The 23,438-nt window shown below is 40.3% G+C and overlaps 2 protein-coding genes across 2 annotated transcripts; both read right to left on the minus strand.

Moving 5' to 3' along the window:
* Positions 1-13,883: 13,883 nt before the first annotated feature.
* On the minus strand, positions 13,884-14,807 carry LOC115781210 (galanin receptor type 2). Its single transcript, XM_030730732.1, has one exon. It carries the CDS (start codon positions 14,805-14,807, stop codon positions 13,884-13,886), a length of 924 nt encoding a protein of 307 aa, XP_030586592.1.
* Positions 14,808-20,890: 6,083 nt separating this feature from the next.
* Positions 20,891-21,857, minus strand: LOC115781409 (parathyroid hormone-related protein-like). The gene is made up of 2 exons (XM_030731050.1): positions 21,739-21,857; positions 20,891-21,272 (listed from the first exon to the last, which is right to left on the minus strand). The coding sequence occupies exons 1-2, from the start codon at positions 21,855-21,857 to the stop codon at positions 20,891-20,893; spliced, it is 501 nt and encodes a 166-aa protein (XP_030586910.1).
* Positions 21,858-23,438: the final 1,581 nt, after the last annotated feature.

Below are 23,438 nucleotides of genomic sequence, written 5' to 3' on the forward strand. Positions count from 1 at the left end.
GAAACCAGATGTACAGATGAACGTGACAAATACATATAGCTTAGTAAATTACGGTGAGGTTCTTTTTCTGCAACTAGAAGTTAGAAGGTGTCTTGAAATGATTAGAAGTGTCTTGAAATGAATTTGATGAAATAACCTGAATGCTTTGAAGCTCTGAGCCTCATTTAACCAGGGGCCCTCGTGGACATAGCCAGTGGAAACTGCTGGCTTGACTGATACTTGAGTAGCCAGAAAGGATGGTGCCTTCAGTAAGCAGCAGCCAAAATAACATTCATGGTTTCTTGTATTTAAAGGGCTCAATTATACAACTTGGAGCAAGGGGAGCCCCAGAAGACAACTGACCTATAGCCTCACAGTTACTGATATTCAGGGGCGTCTAACAACTCACTTGCAATCCTTCAGATCTTGTTAGTTCCCTGTCAGACCCTGCAAAACCCACACAAACAGGATAAAAGTTTGTTTTTCTTTCTTTAACAGCTTTATTTTTCTACTACTAATGAAGGCTAGATAATAATAAAAGATACAGGTTCAATGTGTAGCCTACACATTGAACCTGTATGTGCACTGCAGCATTGTGATCTAATTATAGCTTTTTTCCACTTTCATTGCTTTCATAAAGCTGTGTCAGTTATGTCATACACTGCAGACACAGAAGAACAACAAAAATAACACCGGGGTGCTAATAAGTGTTACTAAAATCAAGCCAGAGGCTTTGCATTATTATGTGGATGCAGGCAGCATTTTGTGGTCAGTATATTCCATTAAGATTTTTCACGTCAAAGGGAGCTCTTTGTTTTTTGTTTTTTTTAGTTTACTGTGATGTTAACAAACAGACGTTTTCAAGAGAACATGATTTTTCACCTGCTGAACAAAGTGCTGGATTTCAGAGTCAAATGACTGCTGCTGGTCAAATGTCAGTTTTAGGACATTGTGCCACCTGCTGCTAAAGTGTTAGTGTATAGCATTCACCAAATGACTGTCTGGGTCAAGCCAAGGTGTCAGGCCTTGACAGTATCCAAGGAAACAATAACAAACAAGCTAAGGAACTTACATATGGCTCACATGTGTCTGTCAGAGTAAAAGAAAAGGCTCAAAGAATTTGACTTTGATTGTTCAGTGAGGATCTAGAGTGGCTTCCTTCATGGCATTCATATAGTCTCATTTGATTCCTTGCTAACAGTATGAAACTGTACTGTGTGCTCTGTTTTGTGTGTGTGTGTGCTTGCAACTGTGCCACCCACAGCAAAACAAAAAAACAAAAAAGTATCCATTTAGATCTGTGGATGGATACACATGTGCGTGCTAATAGGGAGTGCATGCACACATGCCATGCAGCCGGCAGGGTGCATGAATGCTGACAGTAAGGAACCTCCCATCATTATTAATGGCTCAACCTATGAATGTTAGAGAGGACCCCCTTGGCAACAAGTTACTGTGAGTTCACTCTGAGCAAGAGAAAGTCTGTTTTCACCTCATACATTTAAAAAACTTTTTTCTTTTGAGAAAATCAGTTTTCACAAACATTTTTATCATTATTATTTAATAATTGTAAGAGCAAATATACATTATATTGATTTTCAAAATAGAATAATACAAATTACTTAGGAGCTGAGTGTATAACATATAGTCATGTCATAAAATGAACATAATTCTTCTAATAATGAAGCACTCCTGAGATATTAAGTATATTACTTGAAAAGGCGTCGATGTTTATTAGCCTTTTGATTAATCGCACCTGATCCTCTGAAGCTTGTCTTTGTCTAAATATACACAGGATGACTTTCCCTCCTAACCCATTACAGACGTGAGGTAATCACAGTAGCAACTTGTGTCAGTGACTCCCCTTGGCTTTCAGACCCTCCCCAAACCCAGGCCAAGAATTTGCCAAGTGTACGTGTGTATTTCTGTAAGTGTGTATCCGGCATTGGTGCAACTGGTGAATGAACGCATGTGCATATCATGTTTGTGTGTGTGTGTGTGTGTGTGTGTGTGTGTGTGTGTGTGTGTGTGTGTGTGTGTGTGTGTGTGTGTGTGTGTGTGTGTGTGTGTGTGTGTGTGAGGCCGTGTAAATAAATTGAAAGAGGAGTTTTTAGAAGGTCAGCAATGCAAGTCAGCAAGTCATTCGGATCACATCGTTCTAGCGCCAGTGACTCTGCTCAAAATGAAACAGATGGCATTTGAACCAGTCTGACGTATGCTCTGCAGCGCTGGTGATGACAGCTTCTCATACTGGAATGAGTCTATAGAGGTAGAGCTATATCGAGGGAGCTTCAGACTCAGAAAGCCCTACGCTAACTCTAAATACTCATAACAAACCTAAGTACAGACTGAGAATAAACAGGCTGTCAAGAGAATCCAGTTAGGTTGAATTTGTGCTTTTTACCTTATGCCAATTTTTACAGGTCTGATGAACATTAATTAAATTTTTGACAGCACAGTCTTTTTCTACTCAAACATTTTTTTTTAGTCATTTATCGTAAGTGATTTGACCTTAACCGTAGAGAAAGATGCAGTAGCTACAGTAGAAGGCTGCTTTCATTTTCCTCCATTCAAAGTGGAAAGTTTCTGTGAGCTCTCTGAGTTTAAGGCCTGTCACTGAGACCTGGATTTATGACATCACATGTACCAGCATCAGTGGGTGACTGACACAAGTGTAATGTGGCTATATTCCTATTCAGTTAGGGAGGTGGAGCAGATGTCATTTTAATTTAAGTTTTTCTAACAATATACAGCATATTTCACCCATTCTCTTCTGCTTATCCTTTTTATGGTTGCGGGGGTGGCTGGAGCCTAACCCAGCTGTCATAGAGACAGACAACCATTCATACCTATGGGAAATTTACAATCAACAATTAACCTAATCCCACTAACTGCATGTCTTTAGACTGTGGGAGGAAACCGGAGTACCAAGAGAAAACCCACGCAGACACCGGGAGAACATGCAAACTCTACACAGAAAGGCCCGCGCCAAGGTGAATTCAAACCCAGGCCTTTTTGTTGTGAGGCAACAACACTAACCACCCTGCCACCATGCTGCCCAACTATATTGCCAAACATATTCACTCATCTGCCTTCACATGCATATAACTTGATTGACATCCCATTCTTAATTTCTAGGGTTTAATATGATGCTTAACCACCCTTTGCTGCTATAACAGCTTCAACTCTTCTGGGAAGGCTTTCCACAAGGTTTAGGAGTTTATGGGAATTTTTGACCATTCTCCCAGAAGCACACTTGTGAGGTCAGACACTGATCCTGGATGAGAAGGCCTGGCTCACAGTCTCCGCTCTAATTCATTCCAAAGGTGTTCTGTCAGGTTGCGGTCAGGACTCTGTGCAGGCCAGGTCTTTATGGTCCTTGCTTTGTGTACTGGTGCACAGTCATGTTGGAACAGGAAAGGTCCATCCCCAAACTGTTCCCACAAAGCTGGGAGAATGAAATTGTCCAAAATGTCTTGGTATCCTGAAGCATTAAGAGTTCCTATCAATGGAACTAAGGAGCCGAGCCCAACTCCTGAAAAACAACCCCACACCATAATCCCCCCTCCACCAAACTTTACACCTGGCACAATGCAGTCAGACAAGCACCGTTCTCCTGGCAACCACCAAACCCAGACTCATCCATCGGATTGCCAAATGGAGAAGCGTCTCCTCTGCTCTACAGTCCAGTGGCGGTGTGCTTTACACCACTGCATCTGACACTGCATTGCACTCGCTGATGTAAGGCTTGGATGCAGCTGCTCAGCCATGGAAACCCATTCCATGAAGCTCTCTATGCACTGTTCTTGAGCTAATCTGTAGGCCACATGAAGTTTGGAGGTCTATAGCAATAATTGTGCAGAAAGTTTGTGACCTGAGGAGCATAATTTCATCCACTGATCCCATTGTGATTTTATGTGGCCTTCCACTTCATGGCTGTGTTGCTGTGATTCCCAACCACTTCCACTTTGTTATAATACCACTAACAGTTGACTGTTGAATATTTAGCAGTGAAGCACTGGATCTTGTGGACTTCAGCTGAGAAGCATGGAACACATTATGGATTTGCATGCTGCAAGGAAGCTTGAGACAAACAGAAATAATGTTAACTTTATTCTCAACTTCGAACAGACCAACAAAGGTAGGGGAGAGTTTCTTAGATTCTGATCTTAGAGGTATATATATTTTGTGGAGAGCCAAACCTACTGACCAGGCCCGTAATCTGGAGCTGGAGTGCAATGTCAATCAGAAAGTTGTTTGTTCCACTCTTTGGTCCCGAGGAAGGCTGCCTGGGTCGCCCTTCAAAGTTGCCAGCAGCGATGCAGATGATGCTGAATGGATGGAACAGCCAACTCACCTTCTACTGAAGGAAACAAAGGTGATTGGTAGCCCAGGAATGACTCAAAGGGTGACAGGCTGGTTTCTGATGAGGTGAGAGAGTTATGGGTGTACTCTACCCACTAGAGTTGTGAGCTTCGGGTGGTGGGATTGGTAGACACAACGCACCAGAGGGTGGCTTCTCACCATCTGACCATTTGTCTGGGGATGAAAACCAGATAACAGACTAACCTGGCTCCTGAGGCCGTGCAGAACTCCTTCCAGACTCACAAAGTGAATTGTGGTCCTCTGTCAGATACCACATCCAGAGGAATCCCATGCAAACAGAACACGTGGTCCTTCAACAACTGAGCTGTTTCCAGGACTGACGAGGGCTTGGGTAGGGCCACAAAGTGAGCTACTTTTGAGAAATGGTTGACAATGGTTAATATGACTGTGTTACCTGATGAGGGTGGTTGTCCAGTGATGAAGTCCAAGGCAATGTGGGACCAAGGACATCCGGGTGAGGTCTGAGGAGTCCAGCTGGAGGTAAACTGAGTGATTTATTTTGGGGACAAACTGGACAAAAAGACACATAATCATATATCTCCTTGTCCAAGGTTGGCCAAGGTTGGAATGAGTGTGATAGTCCAATAAACTCCAGGGTGACAGGTGATTTTGGCAGAATAAGCCCAGTGGATTACTTTAGAGTGGACACTAGAAGGCACGATGAGATGATCCGGTGGGCCACCGCCAGGATCAGGCTCACTCCTCTGAGCATTTTAAATGGCTGATTCAATCTCCCAGGTGAGGGAGCCAACGACACAGGTAGGGGGCAGAATAGTGGAGGTCTTTGAGGTGGATTCTGATGAGGAGAATTGTCTGAAGAGAACATCTGGTTTGAGATGATGGGAGCTGGGCATGTATGTAGTGACAAAGTTGAAATGAAAGAAGAACAATGCCCACCTGGCTTGGCGTGCATTGAGCCGCTTGGCCTTTCTGAGATATGCAAGGTTTTTATGGTCTGGATGCTTGGCCCCCTCCAGCCAGTGTCTCTATTCCTTTAAGGCCAATTTGACGGCCAAGAGCTCACAATTGCAGATGTCATAGTTCCTCTTTCAGATAGGCGACAAGAAAAGTAGGCACGTGGGTGCATCTTACCCTCTTTTTTTGGGACAAGATGTCACCAACACTGAAGTCTGCCTGGCTTGATTCCCCAGACTCTCTGAGTTTCTCGGGAGACCCTGCTTGGTGCAGAGGCTTCTGGTAGTTGTAGTTTTCAGGCTGCCAGTCCTCTATTCTAATGCACATGGAAATGAGAAAATCAAGAGAGTCAGAGAGATCTTTTGCTGCGAACTCACATTTCATATTGTCACAGAAGCCATGCAGAAAGGCGCCCCTGAGGGCCTTTTCAGTTCACTGAGGGCAGTTCCAATTCATTGTGACTTATAGTTATTTGTTGTAGTTTTTAACCCAGTGAAAAAGAGAAAAAGAGTACAAAATAGAAAAGATTAATGACCTTGTTGGTCAAAATGATAGTAAGTCTTACTAATCATCCTATATTGCAGTTTTAATTTATAGTGTGGAACAGTATGTGTTTGGGTTTTTTTTATGTGTGGATCTCATCCTACAGTATATAAAACCATATGTGTGTGTGTGTGTGTGTGTGTGTGTGTGTGTGTGTGTGTGTGTGTGTGTGTGTGTGTGTGTGTGTGTGTGTGTGTGTGTGTGTGTTAGTATTCAATAGTACTTCATGAAAAATTATTATCGTAAAATTATAAAACGTTTTAACCCAGACAACTACATGTCTCAGGAGTTGAAAATGTCCATGAAATTATTTTGTCTCCATTAGGAGAAAATAATCTTGGATTAGGCAACTACTGCATCAACAGGCACACTTTAGTAAACACACAAGAGGCCTGTTCCATGTCACCTGAAGAGCAGAGTCATTGCTACAGACCCCTACTGAAATTCTGATCAAGTGATAATGGCTATTCTTAGTCAAAAAGTGATACAGTAGGGGTGAGCTACATATGGCTTGCAGCATACATTTTAGTCTTCACTCATCAGCCAGTGTGTATGGCAAAGATGTGAGGAGCGTGTGCAGCTGCATCTAATTAATAGTGTGAAAGTTTTTGCCTAATAGCACCTAAGCTGTGTTTATACCATTCCCATTACACGCTCTGCAAGCGAGGAGAGTACACAGTCCCCTCACTTTGAGGTATCTGTACCCAGGGCTTCCACTTTAGAAAGAGGATACCCCACTCAAGCTGTTTGCCAGTTCCTGCGTTTTGATAGCCACCAATTTTAGCCTGCTGTCATCTGAAGTTGATGTTCCTGTTTTTGCTGATAGGTAATGAAGCATGCAGCAAGACATGAAACTGGACACCTCAGATCCGGAGGGCAGGGTTCTTTGGAATTACCTCTGCATGTCCCATCCCACGCCTACCTCGGATTATCATTTCACTTCTTGATCAAGCCTTTCCCTTTTTTAGTAGATGTTGTCGTCCAAAATCCAGGCTGGGGGGCAACTGCAGGGGGATCAGTTCACAGGAGAACCACACGTGGGGTATTAATCAAAGGTGGCTTCAAAGGTCTCAAAGTAAACTTTTTATTGATAACTTCATGTTTATATCATTCTCCACTCAGACTCTTCTTTCCTGGCATTTGGATGCTCAGCAGCCACCAGACATACTGAGCTCCTGTTAGCCTCTATTAGTATATGTTTGTTTGTACATTCTCATCGTGTTGAGCCCAGTCAGTATATTTGCACACATTGCACAGGTTTTGAATCATCTGCAGCATCTAAAACCAACTGATTATAAACTAATTAGGCGAGTTGCATCCTCATCTAGAAGTCAGTCAACTCATTTTAGAAGTAAATATGTCAAATGGCCTCTGGGTTTACCTTCTCATGTGTTTTATAATAACTATAAATTACATTGTGGGTTTTGGACTGGGTGGAGCAACAGTCTTCACAATTTTCTTATGTTTCATGCTGCTTTACACTTAAAATACATAAAAAATACTTCATGCACCTGCTTCATGAGACAGGCACTCAAGAGGGAAAAAGTGCCAGCACTGCAAACTGACTTACCCACAGTGCCTAGCTTGCAAAAGTGTGTGCAACTTTTTCCTTCTAGACCTTCATCAGGAAAATGGTTCATGACAAAGAGAAGACCTCTTATATAGGAAGCTACATTCATACAGACAATCACATTCTGAGTAAGACTGAACATCTTAATACGGTTAGACTGTGTGCAATAGACTGTTTGCAAGATTACTATAAATTTAGTGAACTAACTAATAGAGCAACATAAAACTAGCTTGCTACTATTCCCTAGGTCACCTTCACGTTTTGAAAACAAGTCTGACTCATCAGGTCATGGGCATGGGACCTTTTGGTGTGTACTTTGGTGTGTGGCACTGGGACATTGGCAGTAGATCATTTGGAGTTTGTAGGCTTAGGGCACTGTATCTCTTGTATCTCTGAATTGGGCTTGTTCCGATGGATCCCACAGAAGCTCGATTAGATTTGGATCTGAATTCTTTGTGGTGTTTCTTGAGCTGTTTCCACAGTGTGGCTGTTCTGCTGGGGGAGGCCAATGTTATTAGAGAGTACTGCAGCCATTGGGAGGTAGACTTGATCTGCAAAGATGTTTAGATTGGTGGTATCTGTCAAACTGGCATATCCCAAAACAACACTGCATTAAGATGAGATGGTCAATATTATTTGCATCACTGGTGGTTTTAATGTTTTGGCTGATTGTGTAACTGAATCAAGCAAATAAAAATCATTAGCTGCTAATATCCATTCTCTCATGCTGCCTTGGTCACAGCTTGATTTCCTATCAAAACCAAAGCATGCATGTGTGATGGGACTTTCATGCATGGACCAGCAAAGATGAGTTAATAAGCACCAGTTTCTACTGACACATCTATGCTGTAGTGTGTTATGATTGCAGTAAATCATGTTCGGTCAGCCGGGGCCTGTGCTGACCATCTGGACACAAGTTGTTGCTACTCTGTCAGTCCACAGCATTAAAATCTTCCAACTTGTGCTGGCTCTATAGTAAATGTAGTTTTACCTCCTTATCTTTATAAACAGGGTTCATTCAGAGCAGAGGGGCTGATTTCCTCTTTTTCAACATTAGTCAGCATACTAAGAAAATAAACAAGCACACTAAGTGAATGTTCAACCTGTTGTCTTGAAACATTTAACATTTCATTTGCAGCCTCCCTTTTGGGGAGACTGCCACCATTGCATGCTTTAACTATTGTAAACACAGCACAATAAACTCTGTAGAGTCATATAAAGAATTCACACTCATGTTTGTGTCTGTATAGATGCTGGATTTTCATCTTTCACCAGAGCTGTAATTGAATCCCGCTCACAGAGCAACCCTCCACAGTGAACCTTAGAGACTCCTATAAATAAACCGGCAACTCTCCTTCAACACTTGCCTATGTGGCATATGGAATGATTAGCTCATGGCAGGAGCCCTCTGATCTTACAGTGTGTAGTCACAACTATTTTCTGTCAGCTATGTGCGTTGCTTAACTTGTGGATTGCATCAAGAATGTGGTCTCTGAGGAATTCACAAAATGTAGCTATCTTGTAGTGTGTGTTGGCCTTGTATTAATTTGTTGATTAATACCAGTGCACAGTATGATATTGCATCAATGGGGTAATTTGTTACAAGAAGCGTGCGTAAAGGGAATTATAAAAATAGGTCAGTATGAATATTTGAAATGTCATTTTGATCATTAATGCTGTTTCTTAAATAGCACCATAAAATCTGCATTGATGGTAGTGGTAAACAAAACAATGGATTTAATCTACTTTGATTTTTGCGCTGTACCATAAAGGCTTTGCTAAAACATGCCATAACACATTTTTAACCCTAATCTTGCAACCTCCACACTAATTAATTCACAGGTAAAGGGTCTTGGAAGAGTTTGTTGGGCAAATGGCATTTTTTTCTCATGTGTTATAGGAAAGGCTCAACCTGTTACTCAAGCAGAGAGCCTTCCTCCAACATATGTCTATTTTCTTCATAACATTTAGTGTTTTGTGTTGTTTTGATGAGGTGAAAACAGCACCTCCCTCAGTTAATGTGCAAACTAGCCAAGTCTACAACCTGAGGTGGCAGACGAGGACGCAGTGATACATTGGCCAACCAAACATATCGTGGCTTTAAATGAATGAAGCCAATGACCTCAACCAGAGGTGTTTTGATCAAACTAGAGAACAGCGTGACACAGTGTGGTCATCTTGAGCCAGCAGCAATAATTTAAAAAATATTAAAGCCGTTGATGGAGAAAAGATTGTCCCAGCTGACCTGCCTCCAGTAGCTTGTGAAAACTTTGTTGTCACAGTGAGTGAGACAGTGGTCACCTTCAGTGATGTAGGTGACATCACTCCCACTCTACTCCATGTTTCCTCTCCAGGTTTCAGGTCTGCATGAAAATAATGTGCAACTTCTGATGCAGTCATGTCAGTTGTGATAGGTAAATGCTCATTCACTGTTGTGGCCCAAAGCTATTATAATTAACCAAATCTAATGTAGGCCTAATAAAGGTCAAAGAGATGCAATGTATGAGCTTCAACTGAAACCACAACTCCCCATTTATTAAGTTAAACTGTATCAAAGGGATGAAAGAACAATAAGACAGCTGGAAGCCAACCACCCACTGCTGGGGCACTTATTCTGTCAGTAAGCAAACTGCACTGCATTACAAAGCAAAACACCACACTGATAAAACATGCACACAAATTATATCACCAGCAAAAGTGAGCAAACTCATGTGACTGGTGGGAAACCACCTATCAGGGTATGGTGTAGAGAATCCAAATACAGGAGGGGAAATAAAAACAGAAAAGCAAGCTTTAGTAGTCGATGAAAAGTTCAAAGGTAACTAAAATGGAAGTCTGAAAACATGGGGAGCCAAAGAAAACAGGAGTACACACTGAGTAAATCTTACAAGGTGGCAGGAACATACACAGACACTTTGCCAAAGGGAAGACAGGACTATATATAAACTGAGGACTAACTGGGGACTGACAAACAGGAGGGGAATGAGATGTAGCTGGAAGAAAGCATGCAAAGGTGAGATAATTGACAAGCAGGAAGTAAAAGATAGAAAATTATCCTTCCACCACCTCTGAATGACTCAAAACCAATCAAATGTGTTGAAGTAAATGGAAAGATAGATAATTGGATAGATAGATAGATAGATAGATAGATAGATAGATAGATAGATAGATAGATAGATAGATAGATAGATAGATAGATAGATAGATAGATAGCTCGCTATCGCTAGATCGATCGCTCATCAGATCGAATCCTCGATCGCCTAGATCGATAGTCAGCTAGCTAGATCGTCGCTCTCTCTCCGATCATCGCCTTCGCTCGCTAGCTCGCTCTCGCTACCTGCTCTCATCGCTCGCTCAGCTCGCTCGCTCGATATCGCTCATATATCTGCGAAGATGAAACGGACCAGAATTGCCGATCTCAGCAGGGTGCAGCGATTTATTTCCATGTTCAAAACAAGTCAAAAAGAATAGTTATGACGATATGATGAATAGTTATGAAGTCATCTTTAAACGTTCTTTAGAGATAGTCACGTAGTTTAAAAAAAATAATAATAAAATTGGCGGGCAATTGGATGAATCATCTATCCACTGCATAGACTGGGTATAAAATATGGATATAGCCACTGTGGTGACAAGCATTAATAAGTGTTCTTATTATGAAGCCATAAGATTAGCAGTTAAAACTTACAGCTAAGAACATAAACTCATCAGGAAAAATGTTTCCTGAGGCTGTTACAACTGGACCCCTGCAACCAGGAGGTGACTCCTCTGTGATTTTAAAGAAGCTTATTAACAAATTTTCACACCTGGAATCAGTAAATTTGCTTATTGAACTCATTTCCTACTGAAATACTCTGTATATGTTCTTTATTGTCCCACAACATCTAACATAGGGATTGGCTACTGCCCTGACTGGTCAGTACAAGTCAGGCCAGCTGCCCATGCTCTACGGTAAAGAGAAGGCCAAAAGTCAGGGGGCGAGCTGACAGAGGGAGGGGCTCGTTGTCTCCTATTACTTGCCACCAGAACCCAGCCAGCCTCATTATAACTTCTCCCTCTGCTTTCTGTTTAACCACAACACCTGATACTCAGCCATCTTCTTACTCCCACTATAAACTTTAAGCCTGCCTGGTCAAAGAGTGTGAACATAAATGTGCGCTTTTATCTGAGGTCTGTGCTCTTCCAGCGAGAAAGAAATGGTATGCTGAAGCTGGAGGTGTTGCTGTGTGGACGATCAACAGCTCCTGAGGGGACTGAGCTCATTTTTAAATGAACTATGCATTACAAATGACAGAACTTGTGTGGCCCCATAGTTCCAGTTTGCATCTATGAATCTTCTTTCTTAGAAATGTGTCTCTGCTGGAGATGTCACTTTTGATGGCTCTATTGAATTGTGTGAAGGTGAAAGGGTGTAGCTTACCCCTGAGGTTTTTTTATTACATGTAATGTAGAGTAATACTACTAGATCATATAGCTCATATTTAATGGCCATTAGATGCCAAGGTAGCAAAAGTTACTGACTGACTCATGGCTGTTTGGAAGAAAAGCTGCTCTGTGAATGGAAACCAGCTAAAGGGTTTAAATACTATTTGTGGCGGGGGAGGGGGATGTGTACACACACATGTACTGTGTGACAGGAAGTGCACCCACTGTCTTAAGTCAATTATTAAATAATTGCATTTAAAGTTTTGCTCCTACAAATATTCTATTTGCTATGATAACAAATGAGTAATAAACTCATTTGCTTTCTAGTGAGTCTCCCACCCTGTCGATCAACTCTGTGTCCACCATCTTGGACTGCAGCCCTTGATGGTATTCTTGCAGCCTTGGTGAGCTAAGCGCACATGAACTAGTCCTACACCTGCTGCAGGTTCTGGTTAGAGTGGCCCTCCACCTCAAATCAGGTCTTCAGAGCAGAACAAGGACCATCAGTGCCAGCTGCTGTCCAAATACTGTAGGTGAGGCTGGAGTAGGAGCTCCTATCTGGTAAAGCAGCAGGATGATGTGGAGGATTTTTTTTTTTTTACTGGAATTAATTCACATAAAAGCTCAAATAAACAAATTTGAACTGAAGTAAACCTGCTGCAGCATGGTGGGTAGTAAATTTTGACTTCTTATGGAGAATAAAGAAAAGAGATGTGTCGAAAAGCAAAATGAAAGAATTTGTGCACCAGAATGCAACAGTGGGGCAGGGGTGCATTGCTTAGCACTGTCACCTCACCTGAAATATTAGAATCCTGGATTTGAAGCCACCAGATGGCTGCGTGGAAGTTGCATGTTCTTCCTGTGCCATTATGGGTTCTTTCTGGGTACTCTGGCTTCCTCCAATCCAGAGACATGTATTAGGTTAACTGGTGATTCTAAATTGCCCATAGGTATGAATGCGAGCATGAATGATTATCTGTCTCTGTGTGTTAGCCTGCAACAGATTGGCGACCTATCAAGGATGTACTGCCTCTCACCCTGTGACAGATGATTTAAGAAGTGATTTAAAAGACAGGAAAGTTGCCACTCTAATTGATATGGGCAGACTCCACAGTTTGGGAGCTCTGACGACAAAGGCCTGCTGACCGTTGTTTACTAGTTAAGACCTTTGAATAAATAAGAAATATGTTTGTAATCATGATGCAGAAATAGAAGAAATCCTGTCACTGAAGCAGTATGCAGGGACCAAATACTACAAAGTGCTCTATGGGGCTTGTTATTATTTTCCTAGAAACAGAAGGGATCATCTGTCGCAGCAAAAAGAGTGCAAATTTTGCAATGTTCTGACCTTTTATTTACTTTTAAAAAAAAAGAAAACTGCACAATTATTGAGGTGATCATCATGTTATTTTATTCTGAATTTTTAGGTTGTTAGTAGTGAAGATAATTACAAAAGTTTGTGTACAAAGTTTCTATAAAAACATCCAAACAGGGATACAAAAAACATTCAAGCTCTGTGTTGTATTACTGCAGATATCTTAAGCATAAAAAATTCTGGCTGTTACTTTTCACATCTGTGTATTTTCACATTTATACCACAAATAATAATGGTTTCTCTCACGATCGTGACTGCGATCTTATGAATCTTGCACAAATCCATCTACTACGTGTTTCTGTTAAAACTTAAATGCTGTCTGATACATTGATATCAGATTTCTTAAAATCCTCAAACATCATATTTCATCATAATGTGGAAAGGCAATTTCAAAATTGCATAATAAGTGACATGTGATCTGATGGGGTATGGGAAATCAAGCAATTTTTTTTAAAAAGTTGTATATTGCTTTTAAAAAAAAGTCATTAAGCTAGTGATACAGAAGCTGATTCCTCCTGCTTTTTAAAGTGAGTAGCAGATCTGTTGTGCCTGAATAGACTTTTCATTGTATGTAAACTGCACATCTTGAATGGCAAACTGAAGTAATGACAAATATATATTTTGTACAAACAGTAACTAGTAAAATGTGTCATCAGCTCATTGCCTGATGCATAAACAAATCACCTGAATTTAAAGGCTGGCTGTGGTAACACTGGTGACCTGTGGCTGCACTCTGTTCCTGGTACAGCTGAAGAGCCAGGCTGCCCTCCTGTGGCGGTAGCGCTTAGACAGCAGCACATAGACCACTGGGTTGATGCAGGGGTGCAGGTACTGGAGCACAGTACAGATGAAGTAGAATATATCCCAAGCCTGTCCGTGGCGATACAGGCCCAGGTACACACACAGCTCCAGCACATAACCAGGCAGCCAGCACACAGAGAAGGTAGCTGCAGCCAAGAACACCATGGCAGAAGCTCTGCGGGTGTTTTTGGCACTGGACACTGACATTACAGGACTCTTGTGGAGAAATAGAGCCAGGCGGACATAGTTGAATGCAATGACTAGCATTGGAACAAAGTAGTAAAGTACAAACTGGCTTAGGACTACTTGGTAGTGGTGCTCATGAATCGTTGGAAGGCAGAAGGAGAAGTTGGTCAGGTTTGGGCCTACACTCGTTTTGGTAGCAAACATTCGCAGAGGCAGGCTAATAAAGAAGCTGAGGGCCCAGACTAGGACAAACATAAGAATAACCAGATCTATGGTGGGAGGCTGATATGGGTTGGTGATGATCATGGCTCGAGTCATGGACACAGCACACAGCGAATAGGTGCTTGCTGCAAGACTGAAGGCTAGCAGGAACTGGTAAATCTTGCAAGAGATGTCACCTAGAGGCCAGGATTGACTTACAGCAGAGTGCAGTGTGAAGGGGATGAGCAGGAGGGTTAGGAAGTCAGCCAGAGCCATGCTGAGCAGAAGGATATCGAGGCGGTTCTTACGCAGTGTGTTGTGTTTGGCAAACAAAGAGAAGACCAGCAGGTTGGCACACAGCCCAGTGCTCAGGATCACACCACAGGTACAGGCAAAGATTAGCCCATAGGTATTGGGAATAGCCATGTTATCATTGGGCTGACATCACCTGTCAGAAAAAATGACATTTGGATCTTGAGATCTGAAAAAAAAGGAATAATAGATTAATTCATTAATAGATTAATATATATGACTCTGCTCAACATTAAAAAACATGCCATGAGTATCAAATGGCAGCTGTAAGGCTTTTGTAGACCTACAAGTGACAGAAAACTATGTTGTCATATTCTTCACCAAAACATATATGATGTAAGGCAGAGAATAAATAAACACAGAGAACTACACTGTTGTTTACTGAGAAGCCAAATCTATTTAGCTCTTTAAAACAAAGCTGGGAGCCACTAAATAGCTACATGTTTACTACATATAATGTTTATATGTTTTAACTCAGAAGTGATAGAACTGTAAACTGGCTTCAGATTGATCTTTTTTATATACTCACCATTGTCCCTCCATTATCTTCCAGCTCATGTCCATGAGTTAACTATCCTCATTATGTAAAATGAAAAGATTTGCTGGTTTGTATCCTTTTAAAAAAGACTGAAGAGAGATGTGAGAGCCTCTCAGGACACATTACAAAGTGTGATTGCTGAATATGAAGGCAAGAAAGGCAAACATTACTTGGGCCAGATTGATTCTGGTTGACTAGGTTTAAAGAGAAATGGACTCTGGTCACTCATGTAGAGAACAGTGATATGATGTACTGCACATTTTGTTATTTCTGTTAAAGGGCATTTGTGTTTCTTTTGTTTTAAGATGTTTGAAACCCTGTAGTCTAGTTGTACACACACAGGTAAAATGGTCCTATTTGGGAACATAAAAGTTCCTGTGTAAGAGGTCAGGCCTGGAGACTAGTCAGCAAAGCTAACGAGATACCTCTGTAAACCTGAGTAGATGATAAACACACTGATAAATATGATTGCCTTATAACACGTGTGGCAACAGCAACAATGATCACTGCAAAAGTAAACAGTAACATTCAGCTTTGTTTTTTTTGTTTTTTTTTACTTCTACCCAAACAAAATAAAAACTAGCTTTACTTCAAGAAACATTTTTTTGTATTTAAAACAGGAAAAAGACAGAGAAAAACGAATAAATTAGACTCACAAGCTGTGATAAAACAAGACCGAACAGGTTGAACAGGACATGGGGAGCCTAATTCCTTCATGGGCACTGCAGTAGGACTTCACAACAACCAATTCAGAGTATTTATATGAAATGTGAAATGTCTGCGGGTCTGTGCACTCTGTGAGCCAAATGCTTACTGTCAGAAGTCAATTTATATCTACAAACGTCTGCCCCTGAACATAAACAGCTGAGTACAAGCGTTACTAAGTTTTGTCAGTTCAAGTCGACAGTGTGCCAGTTTCACTGTGTTTTATGTTTGTGGTTGTCCATCCATCCTTCTTGTGAATGTGTCATATTAGACCTGAAGTTTTTTGGGTTTTTTTCTTATTTGGCAAAAGGATGAACTGATTTAAAAGGTAATTGTTACCTCACAAAACACATTTTAAAAATTCATATGCTAATTCTGATTAAAAAAAAAATTTACACCATTGTCAAATGATTTTCCATTATTACATCCAAAAGGTCAAAGGTCAACTTCACTACCCCCATATTGTTGTGCACTGTGTACACCATAACTAAGAACAGAAGCAAAGATGGAATGGTGCTATCTCCTTTTCATAATTTGGTGCAGCAATAATCTTTCTTTGATAGCAACAAACTAAGATTAGCATTAGCTTAACTACTGCAGTTATTGCTAAAACGGTAAAGCAAACACATTTTGCTTACAATAGGTTGTGCAATTTAATGCACTGAACAGCTGAGATGCATATGTGAAGCTTTGTATGCGGGAGGAGAGATGAGGGAGACAGAGAGAGACACTGTTCAGCTCATATTTACACTTGTTTACATACAGTAATGAATAGATTAACCTACTTTGATCAGTGAACAAATGGATGCACATACTATAAATCCACAGAAAACACAAATCGGTACTTATCTGCTGCATGCACTTATGGATATGTGTGGACAAAAGAGAGGGAAAAAATCTCAAAACTCCCCATCACATGTAACCTGATTGGTGCATATTAGCCATTTTTGCCTATATATATATATACTACATTTACAGAAAGCTTTTTGAAAGAAAAAACTATGAGATGTAAATTTGAAATTATAAATGTTCTTGAATCTCTTAATCACAAACGTATTAACATTTATACAGAAAAATTGTTAAACGTATGTTGAATTTTCTTGCTATTTCTGTGCACATTTGGTCTGTAATTTTTTTTTTACCAAAAATTTTGCAGAAATCAATTATAAATCTTTTTTCTATTTGCAAATGATTCAGTACTTATTTTGAAACTAATTCTCACCATATTATGCCCTTTCCATATATAAACAACCACAACAATAGCGTACTGTGTAACAAAAGTTGATTAATTTTTATACACCAGTTTTAAAGAGGAGCTGCAAACGCAGTTCCTCCTGCAGAGAAATGCCTGTATTTAAATGTGCTTACATCTCTTTACAGCTAGTCTTTGGTGTATTGTAAACAGTTGCTTGCTCTTAGTATATATTTTTTTGGTAGCATAATAATGCTAACTAAAAAGGTCAATTTTAGTGTTGCACATCTTCTGACTTCTCCTGACTTGTTACAGCTGTTACTGCTGTATGGGGATATCATTCATACTGTATAAATTATATTTTAAAAACAAAAACCCTAATTCTGTAAGTTGGAAAAAAAAAAGCCTGGCTCATTGCGTTTGTTCTCTGTTCTTTCCCTTCTTTAGCAATATTAATGTTTCTCTACATTGTTTGATTTCTTCAGCGTGAGCTGCAGGCTTTATCAGGCTTTCTGCAGCTTTTATGACTCATTTTAGCTAATGGCCTATGGTGTACACTGCTGCTCTTTGTTCAGGATATAGCTGACGTAGATGCATCTGCTAACCCCTCCGTTATCAGTGTCTGTGTCTTTCATTTAGTGGCTGGTAAAGTGTCACGTGTTCTCAAGTGGGACATTAACAGCTTCATTGTGTTCTGTTCATGCCGAAAGTCAACAACACTTTTTTTTTTTCACACTGCTGCCTTCAACTGACATTTTAAAAGTCCCTGTTATGACCCAAATGTTATTACTTATTACCCTTTTTTATCTTAATATCAATACAGCATTTAAAAAAAATTTTTTTCAAAGACTTTGAAGGAAAACTTAGTATGAAACAATTTTGCATATTAATCATTTTACAATCAATTAGTGGATAAACAAAAACATTTTCAAAAATTTTGTAATCTTATAAGATAGTTAATGGAATAGGTTTGCATTTTGAAGTACTGGTTACATTTTAAAAAAGCAGCTTTAAGAGGTCACAGTGGGCTCCTAAAAATTGCATTTTCCAATGCAGACCGGTTATTGATGTGTCAAGAAATTAGCAGATTAATGGATTATGAAAATGACGCTCACTGTCAGCTTTAATAAGTACAGTTCGTACACTGCTTGTACTGGGGGTCCGACCCAGTACAAGCAGTGTACTGCTTGTACTGGGTCGGACCCCCTTTTGCTTTCAGAACTGCCTTAATTTTTCAAGTTAAAGATTCAACAAGATGCTTCTTAGGAATTTTGGTCCGTATTGACATGATAATGTCACGCAGTTGCTGCACATCAGTGATGTGAATATCCTGTTCCACCACATTCAAAAGGTGCTCTATTGGACTGAGATCTGATTAAGGTGATTTGAGTTTTAGTACATGGTCCATCATCCTGCTGGAAGCAGCCATCAGAAGATGGGACACTGTGGTCATGAAGGGATGGACATGATCAGCAACAACACTCAGGTAGGCTGTGGCATGATACTAAGGGGCTCAAAGAAAAGAAAAAGAAAATATTCCCCACAACATTAAACTATCACCAGTCTGAACCATTGATATAAGGCAGGAAGGATCCATTACCATCCAAATGCTGCAGCAGAAATTGAGACTCATCAGACCAGGCAACATTTTTCATATATTCTATTGTCCAATTTTGGTGAACCTGTGCAAACTGTAGCCTCAGTTTCCTGTTCTTACTTGACAGGAGTGGCTGGTGTGGTCTTCTACTTCTGTAGGTCATCTGCTTCAAGGTTTGATGTGTCATGTTGTTTATTCATCCATCCATTTTCTTCTGCTTATGCAATTCAGGGTCAGAGGCTATCCCAGCCACCATAGGGTGAGAGGCACAAAAAGATAGACAATCATTCACCCTCACATTCATACCTATGGGCAATTTAGAAACACCAGTTTCCAGTGGTCATTTGTGTTACTGTTGTCTTCATCAGCTTGAAGCAGTCTGGCTATTCTGTGATCTCTGGCATCAACAAATCATCTTCACCCAGAGAACTGCCACTCACTGGATAGTTTCTCATTTCTGGACCATTCTCTGTTTGTGTGGCGAAATCCCAGCAGACCAGCAGTTTCTGAAATACTCAGATCAGCCCATCTGGCACCAACAACCGTGCCACATTCAAAGTCACTTAAATTAGCTTTCTTCCCCATTCTGATGCTCAGTTTGAACTTCAGCAGGTGATCTTGACCATGTCTGCATTTCTACATGAACTGAGTTGCTGCTGCTGTATGTGTACCAAACAAGGTGGTGTAATCTATGAGTGTAATCTCTAGGATTTATAGGTGATACAGACCTACACAGTTCACAGTTCCATTGTGCCATACTGTGATACCCATGTGGAGCTGGCAATGCCTGCTTAAAATGTGCTATTCTGGTGTAAACTGAACTGGAAATATTTTTTTTTCATGATCCAGTCATAATCAAGTGATCAGGCCTGCGGTTAAAATTTTTTTGTTTGTTTGTTTTGTTTTGTTTTAGGGTTTGTTTGGTTTTTTTTTTACATTCATCCCTTTTAAAGAATAAACAAGGTATGAGTGGTTTTGGAGAATTGTTAGTCTCCTGGTAATTTGCCATTCTACACCATTATTGCCATGGATAATTATCTATTAATGTGTCAATTATTTTCTACATTTTTATAATCTGCATTAGAAAATCACAATATACTTAATGCCTTCATAAGCGGCTTTTTTCTCACAGTCAAAAATACAAATATTCTAAATATTAAAAGCATTTTTGCCCAAAATTTTCCTGAAGGAGTAACCATGAATCAAAATATTGGATTGGTTTTCTGTTAACTACTTGACTACATGACACAAATACTCAGCAAATAATCTGGCTCTTTGTTAAAGCCAGATGTTCCATTTGAGCTGCATATATCCTGTGAATAAAGACACCAAAAATCAAAAATCTCTCTAAAGACTATATATTTAATGTTTGAATAACTGGAAAATTATACAGTATGCCCTCAGTGCAAGTGCAGAACATTGTGAGTCTGATAGCCCCTGATTCTGGCTTATTGTAAAAGAAAAATAAACTCTAATGTTAAATGATGGAAGTGGGTTTAATGAAGCATCTGATAAGTTATCAAAGGTGTGAAAGGAAAGCAGGACCATCATTAAAAAAAAAAAATCACTAAATCAAATCTCAACCACAAAAGAACATATGCAGGATATAACTAAAGTGCATTATGGAATTTAGTCAGCAGCACTGAAATACATTCACAAAATAAATATACATTTTAAAGTAAAATAAATTATGAACTGATGTATTCATTGAACAGTTTTGTCACGTGTACGTCTGTAACAGTCAGCACATGTGGAGCCAAACAAAAGCAGATTGCTCAGCGTCTCGTTATTTGGTGAAGTTATTACATATAGGAGATAAATACTTCCTCCCGCGTTTTACTTGTGTACATCTGAAACTACTAAATATTTCACTGCTTTGAAGTAAATCAGGGCTGCAAAGTTGTAAAGATTTTCCAAATAAATATGGACTAAGCAGGTGTTATCATGAAAGTCCAGGAAGTGCGGGATTGTTTTACAGCAAAAAATACAAACAACAATGCAAAATATTATTATACAAGCACAAACCCAGGGTCATAATATGAAGTGATTGAGTCTGGCATAGTTTGAGTCTGTCAGGCCTCGGTCAGCCTGTGTCAGTGTCCTAGTGCAGTACCATTTAAAGGGTACTGGGTTATTTTTATTTTTATTTTTTAGGTAGCCTTCCTTCACAGGCCCTTTGTTATGACAGACCGTGCTCGCCTCCTCTTCTTGTCATTTTCTCTACGCCGGCCCAACCTCACCTTTTTTTTCCTCTTGGTGGCAACTTTTAGAGGCTCCTTATAGGCCAGAGCTTTGTTAGTCTCCTGTGGGAGGTTAGGGCCCAATCTGTCCTCCCTCAACCTGTCAGAGAGGTCTTTGGTGGCCCCTGAGGGCTTCTGATGATTTCCACTGAAGGTTTGGCTCAAGGTTCTGCTTTGCGCAGGTGGTGCACGCTCATCAGCAGTATGCACCTCCTCCAATAGCTCGTGCAGCCACATGCGGCGCGTGTACTCGTGTATGGTGCGGCCCTTGTCGTGCATCAGCTGGGCGTGGCCTACTGACCTCTTCCTTACAGCAAAAAAGTGACAGAGTTAGATTACACTGTATTCAAAACAAAGGTGCTGAAAAAGCCACACGATTGACTATTATAAATCTGTTTTAATTTCTGAGATATCTCCCTTGATTCAATAACTATTTTGTTCTAACTTGGAATTTTATTTGACACCTCAGTGTTGAGTTAATGTGCTGCTTGAGAAGGGGTTGGCTGGTAAAATTTAAGGTCAGGCTTCATGAAACCTCAATACAGTAGGTGGCAGCATAAACAAGTCTGAGAGTTGTCACTAATCTGAGTTTAAGACAGAGAAAAACCTGCTGTGCCTTAGTTTATATGTATATGTCCATATAAGCTGTATGAATTCTCAGATATTTGTAAGTTGCCTGTTTTTAAACTTCAATATGGCATTTAATATTATTTTATTTGTTTATTCATTTATTTATTTATTAGGTTTTTGAAGTTATTATAAAGGTAACTCACGTTCTATTACTAAGTGCATCAGCTGGTCTCCCATCAAGAGTCACCGGGGAGCACAGCAAGAACACAGCCAGACTCCACTGATGAAGCACGACTATAGAGCACATCCTTGAGCCAGACATGTAAAGAACACAATGAATATTATCAGTCTCTTTAAGGAGTTATGCCACACTTTTTTTTATGAATTAATCCTAAACTGTGTGCCTGTTTTTCATCTGAAAATTGACACACATATTAAGGAATTGAGACCTTCCAGCCATTAAGCAATCATCTGAAAATATAGAAATTTAAACTTACTTTTTTCCAGTGAAAATCCAACAAGAAAATAAGCTCTTAAGAGATGGCGTTGTTGCAAAAATTATTTTACAAAAAAAATGAATGAAAATTAATCTGCCAAACACAATCTGACCCATTCAGAACTTGTGACCAGATCCATTGGTATAAATGCAGCCTGGGGAAATCCCCTGCGAGTCGGCTCCATTCATTTGCCTCCCAACAGTGTGTGTTAAGCTATTTATTTCTTCCCAGTGTCCAAATAAAAGAGGGATAAAGATAGAAAGAACAGAAGCCCATCGGCTGCAGAGACACAACTCTGCTCAGTCCCGCAGTAATCTCATGTAGAGTAGCACTGAAGCATTATCTGTGGTGGTCAGAGCTGCAGAGCAGAGCTGAAGGCTCTGTGAGTGAGCCTGTGTGAGTCCGTCTGAGAACAGGCACTGAAAGAAAGTCAAACTCCTCTTTGGGTGAAGATGCATGCAGTACCTCAGCCCCTACCCATTAAGTCCAGTGCTGACACCCTGCCCAACCTCCCAACTCTCACCTCTCTCTGGCCCCCCCCCAACCTTTCACTCACACCTGCTGTGACATGAAGGTGGCACCGATGCAACGTCCAGTCATGCAACAAACAGAACCCTGAAAAAACTAATGATCAATTTCTTTTGGATTTAGCTATGCTTTCAACGTATAGACTACTAATAATTCCTTCATTACGAGCTCAGAAATGACAGGTGTGCACCAGTGTAGGTAATCATAAGTTACCAAGCAGAGAGTGAATGGTATAAGGGGTGGGGCAGGGTTACTCCAAAGTAAATAGCCAGGCCTAACCACTTTCCCAGGGGAGAATGACCATAACCTCAGAAAAAACCCAACCCACAGCCTCTCACTGCAGACCATTCAGTTCACCTCCACTCTGCTTCAGCAAACCAGCTCACCACCGAATGGTTACAGTGGGTTCTGAGGTATCTCTCATATTCACCTAATAATGAGACTACAGAGGTTTGCATTATGTGGCTGTATACAATGCCAGGTTCACAGGTGTTTAACCCAGTCTTAAGTGCCCAGTGATTTAATAAGTGCACATGTTAAAGCTTAGCACTCTCATGTAAGAGTTGCCTCTGTGACTAAAAGTGCATGTATTTTTAGTCTCACATTGACTGACAGTGCACCATGGCCCGAGTGTGGAAACGTATGCAGCAGCAGGAGGAGTGTGTCTTTTTAATATAATGTGTTCTTTTACATTTGAACATGCTTAATTTCAATTATTATAAATATTGAAATAGCTACAATTTATTATAGTTCTTACAACTCCTGTCATTGTTTGTAAAGTTGAAAGAAAGAGGTGAAAATGACAACAATTGATCATTTCTTAGACTTAAGATCAGTGCATGCACAAAGGAGTTTTTGGACTAGTTTCTTAATCTGTT

The sequence above is a fragment of the Archocentrus centrarchus genome, chromosome 6 (assembly GCF_007364275.1).
Source record: "Archocentrus centrarchus isolate MPI-CPG fArcCen1 chromosome 6, fArcCen1, whole genome shotgun sequence".
Classification (NCBI taxonomy): domain Eukaryota; kingdom Metazoa; phylum Chordata; class Actinopteri; order Cichliformes; family Cichlidae; genus Archocentrus; species Archocentrus centrarchus.

Bases quoted from the DNA above. Each gene is read 5' to 3' on its own strand.
- LOC115781210 (XM_030730732.1), bottom strand. From the start codon at position 14,807: ATGGCTATTCCCAATACCTATGGGCTAATCTTTGCCTGTACCTGTGGT.
- LOC115781409 (XM_030731050.1), bottom strand. From the start codon at position 21,857: ATGTCTGGCTCAAGGATGTGCTCTATAGTCGTGCTTCATCAGTGGAGT. The intron at 21,273-21,738 runs GTGAGTTACCTT...TTTTGCTGTAAG, and splicing joins GATGCACTTAGTAATAGAAC to GAAGAGGTCAGTAGGCCACG.